Here is a 16,649-nt window from a genome sequence, read left to right on the forward strand (position 1 = left end):
TGATGGGAGAACTTACATTCTTTCTCGGATTGCAAATTAAGCAAGCAAAAAGTAGAACATTCATCAATCAATCAAAATATATTAAGGAATTACTGAAGAAGTTTGGGATGGAAGGTACTAAGGAAATTAGAACACCAATGAGCCCATAAACTAAACTTGATAAAGATGAATCTGGTAAACCAGTTAACTCGAGATATATCAAGGTATGATTGGTAGTTTATTATATTTAACAGCCAGTAGACCAGATATTATGTTTAGTGTGTGCTTATGTGCACGCTTTCAATCATCTCCAAAAAAATCACATTTAATTGTAGTTAAACGCATTCTTAGATATCTTAGTGGTACAATTAACTTAGGGTTATGGTACCCTAAGCACACATCTTTCGATCTAATCAGTTACACAGATGTAGATTATGCTGGCTGTAAAATAGATCGAAAAAGCACTAGTGGAACATGTCATTTCTTAGGTCATGTACTAGTTTCTTGGTTTAGTAAAAATTAAAATTCTGTTGTGTTATCTACTTTTGAGGCAGAATATGTTGCTGCTGGTAGTTGTTGTGCTCAAGTTCTCTACATGAAGCAACAATTTGAAGATTTTAAACTCATGTATAATCACATTCCAATCAAATGTGATAATACAAGTGCTATAAATCTTTCAAAGAACCCAATACAACATTCTAGAACTAAGCATATTGAAATAAAATATCATTTTCTTCGAAATCATGTGCAGAAAGGCGATATAATACTAGAGTTCACAAACACACACGATCAGTTAGCAGATATTTTCACAAAACCTTTACCAAAAGATAGATTATGTATGATCAGAAGAGAAATAAGTATGATGCATGCTATAAATATCTCTTAAAAGATAGACCAGAGTCAATAAAAATAGAGATAGATTTTTTAAATACTTTTACATAAACTTGAGATTCTTAGCCTCATGTTTGAGACGCTCATTCTCTTCATACAATATCATGTTATTCTTATCCATAGGAACCGGCAAGCGGAATGAAGAATCTAATAAAGATTTTAACTGTTTATTCTTCTGCCGAATGATTCATTCCCTTGTGTGAGACTCTTGAACAATTCGTTGAAGTACAACAATTTGTTCTTTGAGCTTTTCAACTTCATGATTTTTGGTTTGTAGCCGTTGGGAAAAAGCAACAATAGAGGAAGAGTAGCGAGTCCCAAGACTCACCAAGTCATAGATAGCATCAGAATCTAACTTATTAGCCAAATTATTATTTTCTTGCTGCAACATGGCACCAATGGCAGCTGCTGAAAGAACAGGAGGTTGAGGTGCAGAATGCCTCATGGATGGATCTAGAGAAATGTTAGAAGAATGAGTCATTGAGAAAAGAATAAAAGGCTTAAAACGAGAATGTTGAAGGAATGCAGATGAGTTATAGAGATGAGAAGAAAACTTGATGCGGATTGGATGAACTTTACGACTGATTTTATAGAGATAGCATAAAGAACAAGATAAGCTATCATCCAAGTCAAAGAGCAATGTGATTTTTTTTAACCAATCGGTGAAAATGACATTTTTTTTAGAAACTGTGAGCCTTCAATCTCGTTTGTCAACAACATCAGGCGATTTTTTCAAATCTCCAGCCACACTTGTCGGGTCATGGACGGATCCATTTGTTTTTCAACTATCAACAGTTTCTACTAACGCACCGTTTTCTTTAATTCATTTACTTGTTGCGGATCCTTTTTAATGATGCCAAAAAGGGAAGAAGTGTTAGACTAGAACATTAACATTGTTTGAATTGCTTAACTTGTTATATATGCTTGGAATTATATTCATACTTTTGTTTGAAAAATTAAAGCACATTCTCAGGGGGAGCTTAAGTATTAATACAGGCTTCAAGTTCTATCAAGTATTTGTCATCAATAAAAATGGGGAGATTGTTGAACCCAAGATTTTAAGGTTTGTGTAATTATATATCTACACATGGATTTTGATGATAACAAATGAATTCAAAAAATAAAGAAGTCTCAAACTCAAGTTGTCTACACAATGGAGTCAAGCACATCAAGGAAACAAGCATGAGCAAGAAGGGAACAAGTTCACATTAAATTATAGAGTAATGTTGTAAATCTCTTAAAAATTTGAAATTAGGATTAAGACTCAAAATTAATATTTTATCATAACGCATTAAAATTATATATCAAATATACAATATAAAATATAAACAAAATACGAAACAACAATAAATATAAAGAATAAGGGTAAGAGAAAAGCAAACTCAGTATGTTAACGAGGTTCAGCCCCACTGCCTACGTCTTCACTTCAAGCTACCCCTTGAGGATTCCCAAATTCACTATTCAACCTCTTTTAGGTGAAGATAGAAACCTATTACACTTTTTAATAACACCGCTACAAAGGATCTGTGTAGAACACCCTCTACACTTGCAATCACCTTACACTTGGTGATTCAACTATTTCCTGTGTAGAACACTTTCTACATGCACAAGCGTTATACACATCCTTTTACTGATACAAGAACTGATAGTTGGTAGATTATCAGAAAACGCTCCTCAAGGAGAGAAATAAGAACAATACAGCGCATACTATATTTCTCTCAAAATGAATAAGGATTAAGACTCAATACTTAGAGAAAAGAGAATGAAAGTTTTGAATGAATGTTGTATGCTCTTGGTGTTGTGAATGTGAAACTCTCAAATGATCTATTTATAGGCATATAAGACTTCATATTCAAATTTGAAAAGATTCACATGTCAAAGACAACATTATTCACTTTTTCAAAAAATTTAAATAAAAAGTTCTTCTTTTTCAATTGTCAAAGACAACATCATTCATTTTTCAAAAATTTCAAATCTAATCTTTTACTTTTGGCATATGACAAAAGGAGCACACTTCACTTTTCAAATATTTCAAACCTAATCTTTTTAATTTTTTCATATTATAAAATGAGCACACTTTACTTTTCAAATTTTTCAAACAAAAATATCTACCTTTTGCTTAAGTCAAAAAAAGTATCAATCACTTTTGAAAATATTCAAATAAAATATGCACATGTGAAAGATAACAATCAATCATCTTTAATATTTTCAAAATTCGAACCTTTAATCATGTAATTCATATGTGAAAGATCAATCATCTTTCATAATTTTCAAATTTAATTTTTAAAAAATTCATGCACATGTTGAAAATGTATTTTAATATTTTATGATAAAATATTAATTTTGAACCTTAATCTTAATTTCAAATTTTTAAGAGATTTACAATATTACTCTATGACTTTAATGTGAATTTGTTCCCTTCTTACTCATTCTTGATTCCTTGATGTGCTTAACTCCATTGTGTAAATAACTTGAGATTGAGACTCTTTTATTCTTTGAATTCATTTATTATCATCAAAATCCATGTGTAGATATATAATTACACAAAACTTGAAATCTTAGGTTCAACAGGAGACATACCAAGTATTGTCTTGTATGCAATCCTATATGCCCACAAGACATCAATCAACCTTAAAGACCAATCCTTCCTAGTTAGGTTCACTATTTTCTCAAGGATGTGTTTGATCTCCCTATTTACTAATTCAGCTTGGCTATTTGTTTGTGGGTGAACCTTGTGATGAATGCCATATTTTTTCAGAAGGGATTCCATTGGTTTATTGCAAAAACATGTCACATTGTCATTGATTATAGCTCTAGGCATACCAAATCTAGACACAATGTTATCCTTTACAAACTTAAGCACCACTTGGTGATCATTTCTTTTACATGGTATGGCCTCTACCCACTTGGAAACATAGTCCATTGCCACCAAGATGTAAACATGTCCACAAGATGGGGACAATGCCCCATAAAGTCCAGACCCCAACAGTAAAGAATTTCTAACACTAAAACAAGTTGCAGGGGGCATCATGTTCCTCTTAGTGATCCTTCCTAATTTTTGGCATGGTTCACATTTCTTACAAAATTCAAAGGCATCTTTAAACATTTGAGGCTAATACAATTGAGATTGTAAGATTTTGGCAAATGTTTTCTTTGCAGAAAAGTGCCCCCCACAAGCCTTAGTGTGACAAGCAGTCAGAATAGATAGTATATCAACATTTGTGACACACTTATGAATTATTTGATCAGAACAATACTTAAATAAGTAAGGGTCATCATAAAAGAAATACTTAACCTCTGTCTTGAATATCTTTACGTCTTGCACAGTCCACTGTGGTGGTGTTTTCCATGTCACCAAAAAAATTTACAATGTTAGCTTACCAAGGAATAAGTTCAACTGCTAATATGTATTCATCAGAAAAGACTAAAAAATTGGTATGTTAGGTTTTGCTTCCATGAAGGTTAATCTGGACAAGTGATCAACTACCACATTTTCTACCCATTTTTTGTCCATGATCGTGATGTTGAATTATTGCAAGAGTAGCACCTATCTTATTAGTCTTGGTTTGACATCTTTTTTTGCTAACAAATATTTTAAAGCTACATGGTCAGTGAGAATGATCACAGGTGATCCAATGATGTAAGCTCTATATTTGTCTAAAACAAAAACAATTACAAGTAGCTCTTTTTCTATGGTGGAGTAATTTTTTTGGGCTCTATTAAAGGTTTTGCTAGCATAATAAATGGCATAGAGATGCTTATTCCTACATTGGCGTAGCACAACACCTATGGCAAAATCACTAGCATCATACATTATTTTAAAATTAAGAGACTAGTCAGGGGGTTTGATGATAGGAACAACGATAAGCAAATCTTTGAGTTTGTCAAATGCACTTTGGTGTTTTGTGGCCCAATAAAAAATAGTGTCATGCATAAGTAGTTTACATAAAAGTTTAGAAATTGAATTAAATTTGTGAATAAACCTCCTATAAAACCCAGCATGCCCCAGGAATGACCTAATGTCCTTTACGGTTTTAGGCGTGGGTAGTTTAGAAATCATGTCCATTTTTTATTTATCCACTTCAATACCCTTTGAGGATACTATGTGTCCCAATACTAAACCCTGCTGAGCCATAGAGTGGCACTTTCCTCAGTTGAGCAGTAAGTGTTTCTCCTCACAACTGGCCAAAATAACTTGCAAATTAGTCAAACGTTTCTCAAAAGGCTCCCAAAAATAGAGAAATCATTTATAAATACCTCTAGGCTACTCTCAATTAAATCACTGAATATATTAAGCATGCATCTTTGAAAAGTTGATAGGGCATTACACAACCCAAAAAGCATTCTTCTAAATACAAAAATTCCAAATGAGTAGGTGAAAGTAGTTTTTCTTGGTCCTCAGGTGCTATTTCACTTTGATAATAGCATGAGAACCCATCTAAGAAATAATAAAATGCATGGCCAGTAACTTTTTCCAAGACTTGGTCAAGAAATGGTAAGGAAAAATGGTATTTTATAGTGGAATCATTAAGCTTCTTATAGTCAATGCACATTCTCCAGCCTGTAGTCACTCTTGTGGGCATTAACTCATTTTCTTCGTTCTTTATTATAGTCAACCCAGATTTTTTTGGAACTATTTGTATAGGGCTAACCCACCTACTATCAAAGATGGGGTAAATGATATCCATATCCAACAATTTAAGGACCTCATTCTTCACTACTTCTTTCATTGAAGGATTAAGCATTCTTTACATTTCTTTAGAAGGCTTGGCATCCTCCTCCAAGTAAATTCTGTGAGTGCAGATTAAAGGGTTAATGCCCTTAATGTCGGCCAAGGTCCAGCCTATGAACTTTTTATGTTTTGTTAGGACCTCCAATATTTCCTCTTGTCTATTAATTAAACAAGAAAGATGACCACTAGGAAGGTGCTGTGAGGTCCCAAGAAGGCATACATAAGTTCTGCTGGTAGGGGCTTGAGATCCAATGTTGGGAACTACTCCTCTTATGGTCTTATTGTTGCTGTCACTAGGGTTCCTATACATGAAATAAAGGAAAATTCCATAGATGCGTCAATTGGGTCAAAATCATCCTCTAAATCAATTAATGAATCAATAGATTGGCAGGACAGTGGAAAAGTTTCTGAAAAATGCTTTCTAATAGGTTTACTTCCTGTACTTCTTCCACTTTTGGGGTTGCCTGCACAAGTTAAAAACAATTAGTTCCAAAGTCATATTTTTAAAACTTAATTTTAGAACCCCACTTCTATAATTTATTAGAGTATTTGAGGTAACAAGAAATGGTCTTCCTAAAATTATAGGTGCTTGGAACATATAATTTATTGAAAGTTGCATGTTAAGAACAACAAAGTCCACTAGGTAGTAGAACTTATCAACCTAGACTAAAACATCTTCCACTACCCCCTAGGTATTTTTATGGATCTGTCAGCTAACTGCAATGTGATAGAGGTTTCAGCTCTCCTAGGCCAAGTTTCTCACACACAATATAAGGCAACAAGTCCACACCAGACGCTAGATCTAAGAATGCATGACAAATTTTTGAGTTTCTAATTATGCAAGCAATAGTAGGTGACCCTGGGTTCTTATATTTGGGTGGGGTATTGTTTTGAATGATAACATTGACCTGCTCAATAAAAAAGGCCTTTTTCTTCACATTTAATTTTCTTTCAATCATGCATAAGTCCTTCAAAAATTTGGTATATGTGGGAATTTGTTGAATAGCATCCAGTAGAGGTATGTTAATCCTTACTTACTTAAAAACCTCTAGGATTTCAGCCTGGTTTTTATCATTGTGTAAGGAAGATGACCTTGTGGTGAAAGGTGCAGGTGTTTGGCAATGCTCTTTTTCAATTTCTATGCAAAGTGGGTTAGAAAGCTTACCAGTGGTGCCTTGCTTAAAAGTGGGGTTTTCCAGAGTTTTACCACTCCTCAATATTGTGACAACTTTCATTTGTTTTAGACTTGAGTCCTTAGCCATTTCTAACACTTGGTGAGTTTTTCCTTGAGGATTTGGTTGTGGCTATGCAATGAACTTCCCTTTCTTCTGCACACTCAAAGTTGTTGTGAGCCTTGTTAATGACCCTCTAATATCATTGATAGCTTGTGAGTTTTGGTTATTTAGGGTAACTTGCCCTTTCATGAACTATTGGAGGTTTGCTACCATTTGGTAGATAGTTTCTTCAAGGTTCTTCCTCTTTCCCAAAACTGCTGGTGTAGGATATTGAGATAGCCCTTGTCCGCTAGGGCAGATGCGTACTGGCATAGGTGCATGAGATGAAGACTAAGTTGGGTACTCATTTTTCCAGTTGAAATTTGGATGGGTCTTCCACCGTGGATTGTAGGTATTTGAGGATGGGCTTGCAAAAGGTTTAGCCACCATGTTAACAACGTTAGTTCGATCCAAAAGGACTTCTTTAAATGTTGAAATTGTAGGACATTCACTAGTTGTGTGCCATATATCTTCACAAATTTTGCATTTTTCTGGAACTTTTTGTACAGCTTGAATCTCATTGGTTTTATTCACATATATGGTTTCTAGTTTCTTAGAAATCATTGATAACCTAGCACGCAAGTCATCAACCTCCTTCAGATTATACTTGCCCATTTCAGTGATGGTTTTTAAAGATTCAGTTCTATCATATATATCTAAAGTGTCCCAAGATTGGGCATTCTCAAATAGATAGTCAAAGTACTCAAAAGCCTCTTCTGGTTCTCTGTTAAAGAACTCTCTATTGCACACTGTCTCCACAAATTGCCTCATCTTAGGTTGTAAACTCTCATAACAAAAACTAATTATCCTCCAGTTTTCATACCCATGATGGGGGCAAGTATTAAGCAAATCCTTGAATCTCTCCCAACATTGGTAGAAAGTTCATTATCTTTTTGTGCAAAATTCATGATTTGTGTTTTTAATGCATTAGTTCTGTGCATAGGAAAAAAATTTTCTAGAAACTTAATTTGCATTTCCTACCATGTCCCTATGGATCTAGGCCTTAAGGAATTCAACCAAGTTTTGGCTTTGTCCTTTAATGAAAATGGAAACAACTTAAGCCTAATCACATCTTTAGTGCAAGTCCTATCAATGAATATGGAACACTTCCTTGAATTCTTTGATATGCAAGTGTGGGTTCTCAAACTCTGTCCCATGGAAATGAGGTATCAAAGGGATCATGACAGGTTTAAAGTTGAAGTTGTTCGCATTTAAGAGTTGGATGATGCATGAGGATGAACTAGTTCTAATAGGCAACAAGTAATCCCTAAGGGTTCTCTTCTTCAACCATGGTATTAGATTCCTCAAAAGATGAATCAAATGAAAGGGATTCATAGTTTGAACATGGTACAGACTGTTATGACCAAACGAGATGTGTGGCCTCATTTCCAAATAGACATGCAATAACCCAACTGACCTCACCAAATAGACACCAGAGGTGTGCAATAGAAAGTAAACAATTGCTAGCAATGAGTAAAAAGAATAACAGCACAATAAAATAAGAAGGAAGGAAGAAAAAGATTCTAATGTAAAAGATATAATCAGATGTCACCAGAGTGTGAAGAGGTTCAACTCAATCACACATCCTCACAATAGCATTTGGTTGTTCTTTCCTTTAATCCCCGATAATGACGCCAAAAACTTGTATCTCCAATCAAAATTCCTATCAAGTGTAGAAGGTGTGAGACTGTTTTTAGGGAGAGTCCCAAGGTCGAATTCATAGGGATTAAAGCTTTGAAGAACTTAATCGTGATGCTTTTGTAGTCAAAATGAGGATGTTCTTATTGCTAAAAATTTGGAAAGAATGATGGTGAAAAAGGATTAAGGAATGAAACAAACCCTCAACTATTGAGTTTGACTCAGTATGCATAGAAATGAGAATGATATGATTTAATTCACTTTTCTTTCAGTTGGAACAATATATCTACTCTGCTGAATCTTGTTGGGTACTTTCAATGATACCTAAACTTTGCAGTTTCAAGAATGACTTTAAAATAATTTTTAATGTCTAAGAAAACTTTTGTCAAACACCTAGGTTGCGGGTTCCATTTCATAGATTGATTTCACAAAAAGGGTTAGGACTTCTCGATTTCCTTCAAATACTATTTCGGCCAAGAATAAAGTGTTTGGATGATGTAAATGAATCTTGCATGCACAATATAATTTCTGAAAAAACCTCCATCAAAATTAATACCAAATTGTCATTAAGTGTATTAACAAAAACCAGAATCTTACGATGAACCAAAGATTAGTAAGCAAACCTTAAAAACAATATCATATAATAGATGGTAGAAAATTCTTTGGATACCACTTGCTAAATACAATGAAAAATCACAAACCCTAGGAAACACAACCCATTCAAAGGATTCTCGAGCCTAGGTTTTAGGAAATTACTCACACATAGTATATTTCAAAACGATGAAAACCAAAACAAAGCATAACAGACTACATTTTTTAGAAAAGAATAAAAATCTCGAAAATCTACTTTGAGAACGAGACTTCTCCCGTGTGTGTCTATGCTCTTTGAATACTCTCCTTCTTATCCTTGTCCTCATGGCTCTCCTCCACTCCCTCTCACGAATCTTCCATGAGTAGTTGGTTATCCCCTCCTATTTCGTGCAATTCATCATTGGAGGTTAGGGCTAGAAATGAAAACATAAAAGAGAGAGATAGCAAGAGATGTTAGTGAAACATGAATATTTCTGAAATACACTACCATGTCCTTAAGTGTGATTTGAATAGATAAAAAAAAAAAAACATGATTTTTCTTTTAGTCATGCCTCAACCTTTCTTACTTCTATTTTAATGTATTAAACAAGCATGTAACATGTTAATATGAAATTTCCTCAACTTTATGCTTATTTAATACATTATTATCACTATATCACATCCTTTCCAACATCCTCCCAAAGATTTTGATAGAACTGAGCAAGAAATCCATCACGTCCTAAAGAGCTTAATGGAGCCATTAGAAAAATAACTTCTTTCACCTCTAGTTCAGAAAAATAAGCTTGAATCATATTGTTCATAGCAGGAGTGACTTTGGTCTCCAAATGAAGCAAACAACTATCAATCCCTGCAAGGCTAGAGGATTGAAACAAACATGTGAAATAAGAATTAAAAATGTCACCTATAGTGGCTTGCTCTGGGTGTAGCACTCCTTCATTGTCAATAATATGCTTGAAAAAAATTTGATTTTTTCCTTTGATTACCAAACATGTGGTAGAAAGTAGTATTTCTATCCTCATGTGCTAACCACTGCTGCTTTGCTCTTTGCTCCCACTTAAGCTCATCTTCTTCTAAAAGGCTCTCCACTTCCTTTTGTAGGTGCATGATCGTGGAATTCTGAGCTACATCTGTTATGCCTTGCAAGAGTGAAATCCTAACCATTCTTTCTCTAATATCACCAATTGTCCTCCTATTTGAAACTTGGTTCCATTGTTTCAATGCATCTTAACATGCTTGGATCTTCCTACAAATGCCCGGTTCATCAGAAGAAACACATGAAGGTCTATGTCATGCTATTGGACTACCTTGGAACAATCTTCTTTCAAATTCCATGAAGGTTCATATCTGAATAGATGAGTCTTTCCTCTAAACCTTCTTTCTTTTTGTTCAAAAACTATCTAGAGGAGACTGTGATCTGATTTAATAGTAGGTAAAACATAATAGTAGGAATCTGGGAAAAATTGATTCCAATTCTCATTTGCAACAGTTCTATTCAACTTCTCATTTGTAAACTCTCTATCCCTTATATTGTTTGACCAAGTAAAATTAGGGCCCTTTGTTACAATCTTACCGAGAGAACAAAAATCCAAGGCTTTCCTAAAAGACTCTATTTGCTTGAAGGGTCTTAGTGCAGCTCCAACTTTCTTAGCTTGGCATGTAATTTCATTAAAGTCCTTAGCATATAACCATAGAATATTATTTAAAGGTATTTGGGAAGTGATAAGCTAGAATCTCTTTTTGTTGATTTTGAAAAATACAAAATCAATATATATTGATTCGGTCTTAAATTTTATCTAAAAACAGACTAATTACACACATTCAAAATAGTCAACAGCTCTCATAGAAGCATCCTTTTTTTGAAGGAACCTTCTTTACATTTTGTAGGTTTCTTTAAATTTTGTTAGCTTCTTGTTCAAGCACCGTGTAAAAAATTTGCATCGTTACTAAACATGCTGCATGCTACTTGGTGCAACTACGGATTTGGTTAATCTTGTATATTTTTTCTCTCATCGTTACAGCATCGAAACCTCGTCTCGTTCAAGAAAACTCCTGGCCGAAGCCTTGCCCCCTGCCAGGGAACCCAGAGCAAACTCTTCACCGCCGCACCGCCTACCCACGGTCTTCTTCGCCGAACAAGTACTCCATAGGCGACTCTTCTCTCATCTCCCAGATTTATTTGATTTCTCAAGGCAGTTTCCCATTTCTTAGTATGTGAGTTTTTGCTAATTTTTTGTTTGTTTGGGATTTATATTTCGGTTACTAAGCATTTTTGCGGGGAATCGGAGCAAAAGAAAAGAAATAATATGGCGGGCGGATATGTACAATTATCCGCATGCGGGATTTATCCGTCCACTGCGGAGGCGAAGACGGGGGTGGATTTTATTATCTGCCCAGTGCGGATGTGGGGAAGTTTCATGTCAAAACCCACTTCGGCCTCCGCATTGATAGGTTCTAATAAAAAAATACTAATCTTTTTGATTTGGTATATCTCTATCTATGGGCACCTCTATGATGTTTCTTCCAGCAATTCAGCACATCTGTGTGTGTATTTGCTTTTCTCCCTTCTTGTTTGCAAGTTCCAAATCTGTTCTGGTGTATCATTTATGTTATAATAACAATTATCATCATCATCATCATCATCATCATCATCATCATCATCAAAGCTGATATTAGTATTATGAGATAGAGTAAGAGGAAGAGGAAGCGAGAGAGACATATAAGAGGGGAAATGCTTGAGGGACTTGTTCGGCAACTACTCTTGGGATATCTTGGCCGATACGTCAAAGATATTCAGAAAGAACAGCTTAAAATCACCCTGTGGAATGGTAATGATTTCTTTCTTTGTTTAATGTTTCTTAAATTAGTACAAATACAAACCAATCTATACTTTACCGGCGGTATTTTGTTTTTGGTATCTACGAAGTAGTCCTCACTAATAATGATGTAGGATCTTTGTGGAAGTTTCTTTGAAGGTTTCATGGGCAAAATTATACTCAATCGAGATTACTTTAAGTGGTAGTGGAATGAGAATTTGATTGCAGGAAGCAGAATTACAGTTTTCAATGAAATCTCCTATTCAAATCTAAACTTCTGTAGTATCCCATCACCTGAAACATTGTTGTTATCAAGTGTTGATCAACTGATATTAGAAGTCAATTTCATGTTGTCATGTAGAGGAAGTATTGTTGGAGAATGTAGAGCTTATTCTTGAAGCCTTTGATTATCTGCAGCTGCCATTTGCTTTAAAGCAAGGTATTGTGACATCCTCCTCTTTCAATGAATTGATTTTTTTTGAAATTGCAAACTGGAGTTTCTCATGAACTTTGTCCCTTTTAATGAAAAAAGAATGTTTTGCATCACACAAAAGATTGCCACGTGGATGATTTATTGCCATTTTTACTTGTCATTAAAGTTATATAAGCATCAAAATAAATAAAACGCTTGTGCAATATTTCTTGGTAATGAACCCAAAGAGGTTGGCCCAAGTGGTGTATGCTTTGGTCTTGGGTTATCACTTCTTTTAAAGTTCAAGGTTCAACACCTCATGGGTGCAAACAATCCTTTGGGGCCATACCCCTTAGTGAAAAGCCAGTGTTTTAACTAGTTTCATGTAGGGAAACTTCCGAGAGTGCGGTACACGAGATTGGGGTTTTCTCTGCAGGGGTGGGTCCGAAGGTTCGGGCCCTGCTTTGGAGGGGTTCCCTGGCATAAAAAAAAAATGTTTCTTGGTATTTTTTTTTTTTTTTAAACAATGGTGCTGGAATCTTGCACTTTATTCTTTCTTGATATTGATATGTTAGGAATCATAAAGTTATTGAGCAATGATGTTTGTAGTGTTGGCATACCTATAAAAAAAATCATTTTGAAAAGATGAGGATTGATGACTTAAGAACACTTTGAAAGTAAAACATTAAGAATCGAAGATGATTGTTCTTTTATTCTGTTGGTGAACAAAATTTTATTGATCTTGAGAATAGGCAAGAGCCGAAGTTTATGGGACATATACAAGACCATCTCCTATGCATGCAGAAGATGATTGTTCTTGGAATGTTATGGAATAAAGTCTTTGAGCTTGAGGACATCTTGGTGGTTTTAGATCAAAGTAAGCAGTGGAGCAATTAGAAAATGGAGTGTGAAATATTATCTACTTGAAGGAGGAGACTTTTAAGGTAGCAAAGAAAGCTAAATAAACAAAAAGAGAGAAAATTAGATGTATGATGAACTGGATCAGGGTAGCAAAAATTTTTGTATTTGACTTGGCTGCAAGTAATCTCGAAGCTGAAATCATAATGCATCTGTGGGCTAACTGGGGCTGTTTTTAAATGGCAATAACATATTCATGATATTGGACTGAAATGCATTTGTTGATTTAGAACTTTTAATTTAACCTAAAATCAGACCCTCGTCGTGTCTTCTTCAAAGGTTCAATTGAGTTTACTCTGTACCTTAATTTCTGTTGTTTTGAGCCTAACCCACACTGCTTAATGTTTTCCTCACCCAAGTTTCTTGGATGTTGTATTAATTCTTGCCAAGTATGTCTAACCATGTGTTTATTTGATAGGTCGGCTTGGGAGGTTAAGCATTAAAATTCCATGGAAAAAGCTTGGATGGGACCCCATCATTATTATTTTAGAGGATGTATTTGTTTGTGCATCCCAGCGGGATGATCATGAGGTGATTTTCAAATGTTTTTTGAGAAAGAAAATCTCCATTCGAAATAAGGAAATAAAATTTGGTTTTGCATCTAGCCTTTTTTTTTTTTTTTTTTGGGGATAAATCATCTAGCTTTTAAGTAGCAAACAAGGTAATTAAGGAAAGTATCTTACAAACGATATTAGTTTGTTTTATATATTTCTAGGGGTTAATTACTTTCACCTTTTACTTATAAAAAAAATTACTTATGAAAAAATGAACAAGTTATCTTCAAACCATTTTTCCTTTGTGGTAGTGGAGCTTGAATGCTGCTGAGAAAAGAGAGTTTGCTGGAAAAAAGGCTAAACTTGCTGCGGCAGAGCTGGCCAAATTATCAAGATGCGTATGTGGTGAGCTTATTTTACTTCCATTTTCACATGTCCATACATTATTTTGTGCTCCTTTTTTATTATTGTTTTTTATTATTATTTCTTTTTTTAAGTAAGAATAACTTTTTTGGTTCTTATAAATACACTACCACATTTTTTTTTTTTGGAGTACTGATGCAATTGGATGCATGATGATAAGTAGTTTTTAGCCGTAGAAAAATTTCATTATTTGATTATAACACAAGTAAAAATATTTAAATATCACTGTTTTAAAATATTTAAATATCACAATTGTAAGTGAACTGTGGTAATCTTGTAGAATTTTGCTAAGGAGGCTCAATGGAACCTTCATAATTGGAGGATTGTTAAACCAAATTCTTTGTTTAATATAATAAAGATTTTGAACTCTAAATATTTTTAATTTCATTTTGAACTCTACACAATCACACTACCTAGTGTGCTACATGGTTTATTTATTTTATCACAGTCGACTCTCCTATGCATTGGGCAAAGTGTCCTGAATATGTATCTTTTAGCATTTTGTTAATTGCTTTGATCTTTAGCGATGCTGCATGCTACTTAACTTTCGGGGATTGATGTTCTAACTTAATTTTAGAAGAATTCATGGGCTAGGCTTGCAAGTGTGTCTTCTTATGTTTGCTACCATGCATCTTTTAGGCCTTGAAAGGCACTTTTGGCTATGCGAATGTATGATTTGATTTGAAAGAACCTGGCACCGAAGAAGCCTCTGGACTTCCTTTGGGGGCCACTTTCAAGACCAAGGCAATTTGGAATGAGGTTATTGAGGGGACTCAAGGATGTCTATTACACCTGGTTGGCTTGAAGAGAATGGGTTTGTTCAAAGGTTGTTGGATTGCTCTTAACTATGAGCACTCTTTCTAACTTCCCTACATATTTTGTCTGTATTTCCACTTCCTTCTATTGTGAGTAATTGCATAGGGAAGCTGTAATGGGACTTCCTCTGGGTGGGTTAGGTGAGGAGGTTAGATTTGACCTAGCAAACTAGGCTAAAGTATTTACTTCAGTCTTTAAGGGTGGATTAGGAGTTAGGAACTTGCTCTTGTTTAATCTTGCACTAACGGGGGAAGTGGCTTTGTAGATATTGGAATGAGAGAGAGGCTTTGTGGAGGTTAGTTGTAGATTCTAAATATGGATGCTTATGGGGTGGGTGTGTTCTAATTAGGTTCAAGGATCTTATGGGGTGGCATTACAAACAAACATAAGAAAATGAGGGGGCAAGTTTTTATTTTTTTGATAAGTAAATGAGGGGGGGAAGTTCTCTAACCATATTAGATTTAAATGAAGTGCGAGATGGAGCTGTGATGAAAATCTAGCATGATTTGTGGTGTGATGGTAAGACTCTCATGGAAGCTTTCTCAGATGTGTATTGTAATGACCCAAGGAAGGCCTAACCTACATCTAGGATTATACTCCAAAAGGACTCGTTAATGTGGCAGATTCTATGTACAACTCCAATGGCTCTTTATAGTGGAATGTGAGGCTTATTAGAGCTGTACATGATTGGGAGGTGGGGGACATCTCAGATTTTTACAGCATGTTGTATGTCTTGAATAGGGAGAGTGGTGGGGAGGATAGGTTCCTTTGAATTCATCCCGGGAACAAGAACTTTTTGGTCAGATCATTGTACTAGGTTTTGTTGTATCAACTCTCTAATGATTTTTCTTGGAAGTGCATTTGGAGAAGCAAAGTACCTGCCTCTCAAGGTTGCTATTTTGGTTGGTTGGCATCTTTTGGGAAAATTCTGACTATAGATAATTTGAGGAAGCATGGTCTAATTATTATAGATTAGTGCTTTATGTGTCAAGGAATGGAGAATCTATGGATCATCTACTTCTCCACTGTGAAGTGGCAAAGGTTTGGACGATATTTTTAACAAGATTGGTATTGTCAGGGTGATGCCTAGGAGAGTGGTGGATCTATTGGCCTGTTGGAGAGGAACTTAGGATAATAGCCAAATTGCAGCCATTTGGAATATGGTTCCCTTATGTCTTATGTGGTGTATAGGGAATGAGAGGAACGACCATTGTTTCAGAGATAGAGAGCTCTCATTGGGAAGGGTTAGGGATTTTTTTTCCATAAGTTGTTACTTTGGGCATCGTCTATTGTATTGGATGGTACCTGTTTTCATGATTGTTGCTTTTTCTAGTTCTTAGCTTGTAATTAGGTGTTTTCTCTTGTATACTCTCTATGTACTTGGACTATGTCTAATTATGTGGCTTAATAAATTTCTTTTTACCAATAAAAAAATGTTACTATTGGAGTCCCTTAGAATTATTATGAAGGTAAAACTTCTTATTTCCAAGCGATGTGAGATCCCATTCACCACCTTCCTATACTCAATCTGGGGTATTGCAATCTTCACTTCTTAAAGTTTTGACATCCTTTTTAGGCCATTGCATTATAGGTGACACAATTTAAGTCCCACATTTTTGGTTGAGATTGACTCTAATTCCATTTCTAATGAACCCCAGAAAGAATAAA

At 34.9% G+C, this 16,649-nt stretch overlaps 1 protein-coding gene and 1 non-coding gene across 11 annotated transcripts in view; both read left to right on the forward strand.

Moving 5' to 3' along the window:
- The first annotated feature begins 7,696 nt into the window (after positions 1–7,696).
- Positions 7,697–7,803, forward strand: LOC122314553. The gene has a single exon (XR_006243774.1). It is a non-coding gene; the product is annotated as a small nucleolar RNA R71 (small nucleolar RNA).
- Positions 7,804–10,853: 3,050 nt separating this feature from the next.
- The window catches only part of LOC122312852, a 111,928-nt gene continuing 106,132 nt past the window's right edge, over positions 10,854–16,649 (forward strand). For 4 of the 10 annotated variants that reach the window (XM_043127496.1, XM_043127498.1, XM_043127497.1 and 1 more), the window contains exons 1-5: positions 11,001–11,241; positions 11,792–11,930; positions 12,280–12,357; positions 13,667–13,779; positions 14,054–14,147. In XM_043127496.1, the coding sequence (XP_042983430.1) occupies positions 11,062–11,241; positions 11,792–11,930; positions 12,280–12,357; positions 13,667–13,779; positions 14,054–14,147 (604 nt within the window). In that variant the 5' untranslated portion in view covers positions 11,001–11,061. The other 6 variants (XM_043127495.1, XM_043127505.1, XM_043127500.1 and 3 more) reach the window with 5 other exon arrangements.

The sequence above is a fragment of the Carya illinoinensis genome, chromosome 6, assembly GCF_018687715.1.
Source record: "Carya illinoinensis cultivar Pawnee chromosome 6, C.illinoinensisPawnee_v1, whole genome shotgun sequence".
NCBI lineage: Eukaryota > Viridiplantae > Streptophyta > Magnoliopsida > Fagales > Juglandaceae > Carya > Carya illinoinensis.